This window comes from Trifolium pratense, linkage group LG3, assembly GCF_020283565.1.
Source record: "Trifolium pratense cultivar HEN17-A07 linkage group LG3, ARS_RC_1.1, whole genome shotgun sequence".
Lineage (NCBI taxonomy): Eukaryota > Viridiplantae > Streptophyta > Magnoliopsida > Fabales > Fabaceae > Trifolium > Trifolium pratense.
Window position 1 is genome coordinate 39,369,377 of NC_060061.1, and position 9,578 is coordinate 39,378,954.

General features: G+C 41.8%; 1 protein-coding gene across 1 annotated transcript; it reads left to right on the forward strand.

The window, feature by feature from the left end:
* Positions 1 to 3,414: 3,414 nt before the first annotated feature.
* Positions 3,415 to 9,354, forward strand: LOC123915081. Its single transcript, XM_045966229.1, has 2 exons — positions 3,415 to 4,371; positions 9,268 to 9,354. Exons 1-2 carry the CDS (start codon positions 3,415 to 3,417, stop codon positions 9,352 to 9,354), a joined length of 1,044 nt encoding a protein of 347 aa, XP_045822185.1.
* Positions 9,355 to 9,578: the final 224 nt, after the last annotated feature.

The window sequence follows — 9,578 nt, forward strand, 5'->3', positions numbered from 1 at the left end:
ATTTATGTGGGATATTTTTTTTTTTTTTTGACAATAACAAAATAATATTCATTCATTCAAATTGATAGATTACATCAAAAACAACCACATAATCAACATCGCTAAAAACGTAAAGGATGAATCTGCGAACAAGACTCACAACATCCGAGTTAATAGCATACAACGGCAAAATGCATACAACAAATAATATGATAAAGTTAAAGTCACCGAAGTATCCATGCCTCCGGATCTGCAGCGTTGAAGCCCAAATCATTGGTTGAATCTGTAATTGACTGAAGCCGATCTTTTCAATAGAAATCAAATGAACACCGCACAATACGGGACAACAAAAACATCGCACAAGACGACGAACAACACAACGCCGCACTCAGACGGTGAAATCACAAAAAAGAAAACACAAAAGAAAAACTTGATCAATGTGAAGATCACTTATTTAAATAAAGAAGAAAAGGAAAAACAATTATGAGGGGTGATTTTGGGTCAAAAATTGACCCTAAAATCACCCCTCCTTAATAGATCAAGAAGGAAATAAACTAGGTTAAGGTGGGGGGCGGCGGCTACAAAGAAAAGGAGAAGAAAGGTTTCCACATGTTACAATATGTGGGATATCTTGTTAATTACTTCAATAGGGGACATTTTCCATGTTTTATATCTTACCTTAAGATTTATTAATTGATTTTCCATGACAAAAGGAAAATATTGGATTTAGTAATTATGGTGAAATCTTAAAATTCTAGGATATACTATTACTATCTTGTAAAAACAAATCAAATTATATTTTTTAATCTTTCTAACTAAACCCTATAAATATAGAGACCTTTCTCTTCAATTCATTAGTTTTTATGGATCAATACTCATTTTTATAACAATGACAGAATCGTGCACTAATTACAAGCTATCAATCCCAAATTTTGTCAAACTTAATACATTTGTAGCGTGTGAAAATTATCTTAAGCTTATTTGCACCCTTAATTATTTTTATTGCTTTTATTATCAAAAGATTTATTAATTACTTTGTAGAATTGAAAATTGACATTAACTAAACCGCAATCTCGTGGGATCGATACTATACTTACTGTTTACTAGTCCCACACCCGTGCGATGCACAGGTGTTATGTGGTATTTTATATTATAATGTTGAAAAATTATTTGTATAAATTGTAACAATAAGTATTATAAAATGAAAATTATAATAATTATAATAATAATAATAATAATAATAATAATATAAAAGTGATGTACTTATCACTTCCTCCAACCAATATATATACCTATATGTATAGAGAATGAGTACAGACCATCAAAATTGAATGAAATATATTTATTTTTTTGGTGGGGTGTGCCAGCCAATGCAATAGTGCAACGCATAGGCGACACACTAAAATTGAATGAAATATGATAATGACAATTGTTATTATATATTTCAATCTCATAACCTAACTTTTTGCATAACCTTCACTCTTCTCTAAAATTATAATGTAATTAAGTCAATAATGTATATCTTCGTATTTTTTTTGTGTGACTAAATTATAAACTCTTTGTTGTTTCTATGAAAACGGTTGACATTTAAATGGGATAAATATTGAAAGAGAATCCAACCATGTTCATCTTCATTGTCACTAAGAAATGTTATAATAATGTAGAAAAATGTAACATCACAACATCAATTTTTGGATAATTGGAGAGGTATAATTCAATAATAATGTAGAAAATTGTAACATCTTGTGACATCAATTTTTGGATAATTGGAGAAGCATAATTCTTTATTATTTATTATGAGACTGATATAATATAAAAAAAATAGAGATGAGAATGATATAATATTGATTATATTGAAAAAATATATAAGGAAGTGATGTGGAAACTGGACTGGGCAATGGGCTTAAGAAAATATCCAGTAAGCCCAATTAGAGTAAAAAGGATGATAAGCCCAAATCAAGTAAACCCTAAAATACCCAATAGGCGATTAGAAGCTAGGGCGTGACCTGCAACTCTAAGGCAACGCCAAAAAGGGTGGATTCTGTGTTACTGAAAATATCTTCTCCTTCCTTGTATCAACCGCTAACTTAAGAAGGAAGAAATAAACTTCTCGCAACTGCCATAGCTTGGAGACCAAGGTTCTCATCCCTATTTTCACGCCATACCACCGAAGAAGATGCTAAGGACCGGATTTTTAGGAACCCTTGCTTGGAGAAGAAGACTAGAAGCTCTATAAATAGCTCCATACTCTCATTTGTAAGGGGATCGAATTCTGACTTATTAAACTCCCAGGGTTGTTGGGATTGAACTGAGTGTAATCACATCATTTGATCAATAATACAAACCCCCTTGTTTTTTACCAGAACATTTTGGCGCCCACCATGGGGCTGCGGTAAAATCATTTGATCCCAGCCTATCACAGCAACTAGACAAGAAATCAAACATCTTCACATGGCTGGAGAGCATGGAAACAACGATAGCTCTAGCGTTAACACCCTGCAAGCCGCCGTCGTAGAGATACGGCGCTTACAAACTCAGATTGCGGCCATCGAAGCCGAAAGAACTAATGAGAAAGAGAAAGCGAAATTGATTTTGGAGGAGGAGGAGGGAGAGGGCGTCATGGACGTACAACCCTTAGCACAACACTTGTGGGATGCCCAAGTGGTGGAAACAATCAAGGTTCCTCACCTTCCTACCTTCGACGGAAAGACGGATCCAAGGGAGCACCTGATGGCAATTGGGACACAAACTGCCATAATCAATGCTCCGGAACATCTAAAGTGTAAATTACTAGCCGGCACCTTCAAGGATGTCGCCCTGCGTTGGTACATGAACCTTCCAAGAAACTCAATTGAGAGTTATGCTGACTTTCATAAAAAATTTATTCACCAGTTCGCTGGATCGAAACACGTGAAAGTCACATCAACCAGTCTTTTCTCCATCCGCCAAAACCATGGCGAGTCATTGCGTAACTTCCTCGCCAGATTTAGCGAAGCCACCATCAAAGTCTCAAATCCAAATCAGGAGATGTTCGTGGCAGCCTTCCACAATGGGCTAAGAGCGGGACATTTCAATGAGTCCTTAGCCCAAAAGCCAGCCTCGTCAATGCAAGAGGTGAACAAGAGGGCGGAGTGTTATATAAAGGGCGAAGAAAGTAACGCCGAGAAAAGGCAAAGAGACGTTAAGGAGAAGGAATACGTGGGCCGTGCCACTAGAGCGCCCGAACACCCACAACCAAAATCGGGAGGCCACCAAGGAGACCCATGGCAGAGACATCATGGGAAGCCCTACCGCCAACCGCCCAGAAGAGGATTCAGGAATCATCCCGCCAATGAAGACCTCACGCCATTAAACGCCTCAAAGGTTTACGTCTTAAATGAGATTCTGGCCACTGGTTTGGCAAACCTCCCCCCAAGGAGAACCAGTAACATCCCCATGGGGCTGGACGATAACGCCTGGTGCGCATACCACAGGTGTAGAGGTCACTCCACAGAAAAATGCTTCCGCTTAAGAGATTTAATCGAAGAACTGATAAAAAGCGGACACCTTCGCAAATTCATTGACGACGCCGCCCAAGGGCGGGTTGTCGTGCCAAAAGTCCCCCGGCAGGAGCCACGAGACCCTCCTGGGCCAAACAGAGAGCCTCCCAAGGGAAGAATCTCCGTGAATACAATAGCAGGAGGATTCTCAGGCGGGGGCGAATCAAGCTCAGCAAGGAAAAGGTATGTACGCCGAGCTATCTCGGAAATATACCTCGTAAGTCAGCCTCAGCCATTAGACGTACCAGATTTGGCATTCACGGCAAAGGATGGTTTGGAGGTAGCACCCCATGACGATGATCCATTAGTGATACAAGTCCAAATTTTGAACTGTGATGTAAAAAGAGTACTGATAGATTCGGGGAGTTCAGCGGACATTATGTACTGGGAAGCTTTCAAGGCCATGCAATTAGCAGAAGAGCAATTGCAACCATACTCCGGAACCCTGGTTGGGTTCTCTGGCGAACAAGTGGACGTAATGGGTTACGCCTCTCTTCTCACCACATTTGGAGAAGGCAGCAACGCCAAAACTATCAAGGTGCGATACCTGGTAGTTAAAACTCCCTTTACCTCCTATAATATTATTATAGGTAGGCCCGCCTTTAACACATTGGGGGCGGCCATGTCCACTCTATACCTAGCAATAAAATACCCCCTTGATAATGGGGGAGTAGGGACGGTAAGGGGCGATCAGATTCTCGCCAAGAAATGCTACGAGTCTAGCTTAAAGATACGACACCGAACTTCCAGCGCAAGCGGGAAATTCGAAAGAAGACAAGCCGCAACTCCAGGCGGCATAAACATCATAGAGAGCGCAGATATGGATCCGAGGGAGGAATTCCAAGATCGAAGGGTAAGCCCTATAGAAGACCTGGAGCAGGTTCAAATTGGCGATCACCCACACCAGACAACCAGCTTGGGAACAGCGTTGCCCAGCGAGGAGAGGAGACGAATCATCAAAATCTTGAAGGATAACGCTGACCTATTCGCATGGAAGCCTTCAGATATGCCAGGGATTGACGAAGGGGGTGATAACACATAAACTTTCAATATCACTCAGCACAAAACCAGTCTCCCAAAGAAAGAGAAAGGTAGGAGAAGAAAGACGAGTCGCTATAGCGGAAGAAGTGGAGAAGCTAAAGGAGGCTGGATTCATCGAAGAAATAAAATACCCTTCATGGTTGGCAAACGTCGTCATGGTGAAAAAGGCCAACGGAAAGTGGAGAATGTGCGTGGACTTCACAGATTTAAACAAGGCATGTCCCAAAGATCCATATCCTCTGCCCAACATTGACAGGTTAATTGATGGCGCCTCGGGGTGCAAGATGCTGAGTTTTATGGACGCCTACTCCGGATACAATCAAATAAAGATGAACCCCTCCGACGCCTGCCATACAGCCTTTATGTCGAATACCTGCAACTATTTTTACAACGTCATGCCTTTCGGATTGAAGAATGCGGGAGCAACATACCAAAGGTTGATGGACAGGGTTTTTGCTGAGCAAATAGGGAAGAATTTAGAGGTATATATCGACGACATGGTAGTAAAAACTTCCGAGGGAAGTCGCCATGATGATGATCTGTTGGACATCATGGGATCAGTAAGAAAGTACAACATGAGACTAAACCCAGCGAAGTGTTCCTTTGGAGTACAAGCCGGAAAATTCTTAGGATTTATGCTCACCAGCAGAGGAATAGAGGCTAACCCCGAGAAATGCCAAGCCATCATAGACATGAGGAGCCCTACATCCGTGAAAGAAGTACAAACCTTGACAGGCAGAATAGCGGCACTATCCAGATTTCTATCATGTGCGGGCGAAAAGGGTTTCCACTTCTTCGCATCCCTTAGGAAAAATGAGAGATTCTCCTGGACACCAGAATGTGAAGAAGCCTTCAAACAACTAAAAGAGTTCCTGGCATCACCGCCTATCTTGACACGCCCATTACCAGGTAACACCCTTTACCTATATCTCGCAGTTTCGGATAGAGCTTTGAGTTCAGCTCTAGTTCAAGAAATAGAGGGCGAAGAAAAACCTATATATTTTGTAAGTAGAACCTTAAGGGGAGCAGAAACAAGATATCAAAGAATAGAGAGGTTATCTCTCGCGGTAGTTGTCACAGCTAGAAAGTTAAGGCAGTACTTTCAAAGCCACCAGGTAGTTGTTAGAACAGATTACCCTATCAAGAACGTCCTCCGAAAGCCAGACTTGGCAGGAAGGATGGTAGCGTGGTCCGTGGAATTATCAGAATTTGACATCACCTTCTCACCTAGAGGGGCTATTAAGTCACAAAGACTAGCTGATTTTGTATTGGAAATGTCTACTCCGCCAACAACAGAGAAAACGGCGTTTTGGACACTCTCAGTTGACGGGGCCTCCAATGTGCGAGGAAGTGGAGCCGGAATAGTACTGGAAGGACCGGATGGCGTTATGATAGAACAATCACTACGTTTCGCCTTCAAAGCTAGCAACAACCAAGCGGAATACGAGGCTTTGATAGCAGGAATGAAGTTAGCAAGCGATATGGAGGTAAAAGAGCTAAGGGCCATGAGTGATTCCCAACTGGTAACCAACCAAGTATCAGGGAAGTTTCAAACGAAGGAGCCGCAGTTAATCAAATACGTGGAGAAGGTGCAAAACCTAGCTAAGCATTTCGATTCGTTCGAATTAGTTTACGTTCCCCGCGAACAAAACATGAGAGCAGATCTATTGTCAAAGCTGGCGAGCACCAAAAAACCAGGAAGCCATAGAACCGTTATCCAAGAGACCATAAAAACTCCCAGCATCAACGGGGAAGAGGTAATGATGGTAATAGAAGAGGAAGACTGGAGATCACCCATTATCCGATACCTCCAAAAGGATGAACTCCCAAAAGAAAGGGAAAAGGCTTTAAAATTGAAGAAAGTGGCGGCATGGTATTCAATGGTAGGGGATAAGCTATACAAAAGGGGATTTGCGTCCCCCCTCCTTTTATGCGTCAGTACCGAAGAAGCCAAGCGCATCATGTCTGAAGTACACGAAGGATCGTGTGGTAGTCATATCGGTTCAAGAGCATTGGCAGGAAAGATATTAAGAGCAGGATTTTATTGGCCAGATATACATGATGATACCGCCATGTATGTAAGAAACTGTGACAAGTGTCAAAGACACGCCAACCTGCATCACGTTCCAGGGGAGCCACTAAAGTCAGTATTATCCCCCTGGCCCTTTTTCATGTGGGGTGTAGATATCGTTGGTCCATTTCCGATTGGCTATAAACAAGCGCGATGGATCATCGTCGCCGTGGACTACTTTACAAAATGGATTGAAGCAGAACCGGTATCCAGCATCTCGGCGGAACAGGTAAAAATCTTTTATTGGAAGAAAATCATCTGCAGATTTGGATTGCCCAAATATATCGTATCCGACAACGGCACACAGTTCGCCAGCGAAAAGGTCGTAGAATTCTGTCGAAGCAAAGGAATCAAAAACACCTTTATATCAGTGGAGCATCCACAAGCTAACGGACAAGCGGAGTCAGCAAATAAGGTGATACTAAGAGCCTTAAAAAGGAGGCTAGATAGCAAAGGCGAAGCTTGGGTAGCCCATATCTCACCCATCCTCTGGTCGTATCACACCACTCCCCAATCCTCGACAGGAGAAGCGCCATTTACAATGGTCTATGGTTCAGACGCGATGATCCCGGTGGAAATAAATCCTCCTAGTTGGCGCAGAGAAACCACGACGCAGGAAGAGAACGACAGAGCTTTGGAAGAGAACCTAGACATGATCGAGGAAAGAAGAGAAAGAGCGCATTTCAGAGAATTCTCCATAAAGCAAAGGGCCGCTAGGCGTTATAATACGAGAGTCAAACAAAGGAGTTTCCAAGAGGGCGATCTAGTGCTGAAAAGACCTATGGGAAAGGATAAAGGAGGAAAGTTCGCAGCAAACTGGGAAGGCCCCTTTCGGGTACAAGAAGCTTTCGAAGGAGGGGCATATCGTCTAGAGACCATGGAAGGAAGAGCCCTCCCCAGGACGTGGAACATAGCAAACTTAAAGTTCTACTACAGCTAATCGCGGGGCAACACGTTTCTGGTGGAAGAATAAGTAAAACCATTCTCTTCTTTTAGCAATATTTTTGATGTATAAGAACCGTTTTCATAAATGAATAAAAAGACAATGAGACACTCTTTTCCCTGTTTTAACTGGGGTTTTTATCGAGGCTCATTGAATTTCAAAATTCTAGTAGTTTATATCTTCTTGCATATGTCAAAATATTTGCGTCAACCTGATTAAGTTACGGGCTCTGAATCAATGAAAATGGTTATCTCAAACTTGAGCTCCGAATCTTTATCAAAGATCAACTCAGATGTGAGCGCTGAACCATAAAACAAGGTTGAAAGGCCTTGGCGTCACCTGTAAGTCTTACGAGTTGGGTACGTCAGAAAAAGAAAAATTAAACAAGGTTGCAAGGCCTTGGCGTTACCTGTAAGTCTTACGAGTTGGGTACGTCAGAAAAAGAAAATTTAAACAAGGTTGAAAGGCCTTGGCGTCACCTGTAAGTCTTACGAGTTGGGTACGTCAGAAAAAGAAAAATTAAACAAGGTTGCAAGGCCTTGGCGTTACCTGTAAGTCTTACGAGTTGGGTACGTCAGAAAAAGAAAATTTAAACAAGGTTGAAAGGCCTTGGCGTTACCTGTAAGTCTTACGAGTTGGGTACGTCAGAAAAAGAAAAATTAAACAAGGTTGAAAGGCCTTGGCGTTACCTGTAAGTCTTACGAGTTGGGTACGTCAGAAAAAGAAAAATTAAACAAGGTTGAAAGGCCTTGGCGTTACCTGTAACTCTTACGAGTTGGGTACGTCAGAAAAAGAAAAATTAAACAAGGTTGAAAGGCCTTGGCGTTACCTGTAAGTCTTACGAGTTGGGTACGTCAGAAAAAGAAAAATTAAACAAGGTTGCAAGGCCTTGGCGTTACCTGTAAGTCTTACGAGTTGGGTACGTCAGAAAAAGAAAAATTAAACGAGGTTGCAAGGCCTTGGCGTTACCTGTAAGTCTTACGAGTTGGGTACGTCAGAAAAAGAAAAATTAAACGAGGTTGCAAGGCCTTGGCGTTACCTGTAAGTCTTACGAGTTGGGTACGTCAGAAAAAGAAAATTTAAACAAGGTTGAAAGGCCTTGGCGTTACCTGTAAGTCTTACGAGTTGGGTACGTCAGAAAAAGAAAAATTAAACAAGGTTGAAAGGCCTTGGCGTCACCTGTAAGTCTTACGAGTTGGGTACGTCAGAAAAAGAAAAATTATACAAGGTTGAAAGGCCTTGGCGTTACCTGTAAGTCTTACGAGTTGGGTACGTCAGAAAAAGCAAAATTAAACAAGGTTGAAAGGCCTTGGCGTTACCTGTAAGTCTTACGAGTTGGGTACGTCAGGAAAAGCAAAATTAAACAAGGTTGAAAGGCCTTGGCGTTACCTGTAAGTCTTACGAGTTGGGTACGTCAGAAAAAGCAAAATTAAACAAGGTTGAAAGGCCTTGGCGTTACCTGTAAGTCTTACGAGTTGGGTACGTCAGAAAAAGAAAAATTAAACAAGGTTGCGAGGCCTTGGCGTTACCCGTAAGTCTTACGAGTTGGGTACGTCAGAAAAAGAAGCAGCAGAAAAAGGCGAGATTATCAACACCGCCAGAAGAAGCGTATACACAACCAAAGCAGGCGATTCATTATAACGCCAAAAGACAACAGGTATAAAGTTATTTGTATCAATTTACAATTATTGTAGAAAGTCGAAGATGTCACAGGTGCAAGGACAAAGTTTCCTAGACGAGGACGACAGAAGGCGTTACCTCACAACGTAATGCAAAAATAATTCATAAAGTTATGAAGAGAAGAAATCAGGCGAATAAAGAAATTTATAAAGGACCCAGCCAAGGGGCAAATTGTTCAAAGCCACAAAAGGGCATACAAAATAATTACAAAAAGCCACAGAAGGGCAGAAACAAGATCATTACAAAAGAGATCATTCACTGAGGAGGAACATAGGGAACGAGCTTGCCGTCAACAATTTGATTCATTGCATCAGCTTCGCCAAGG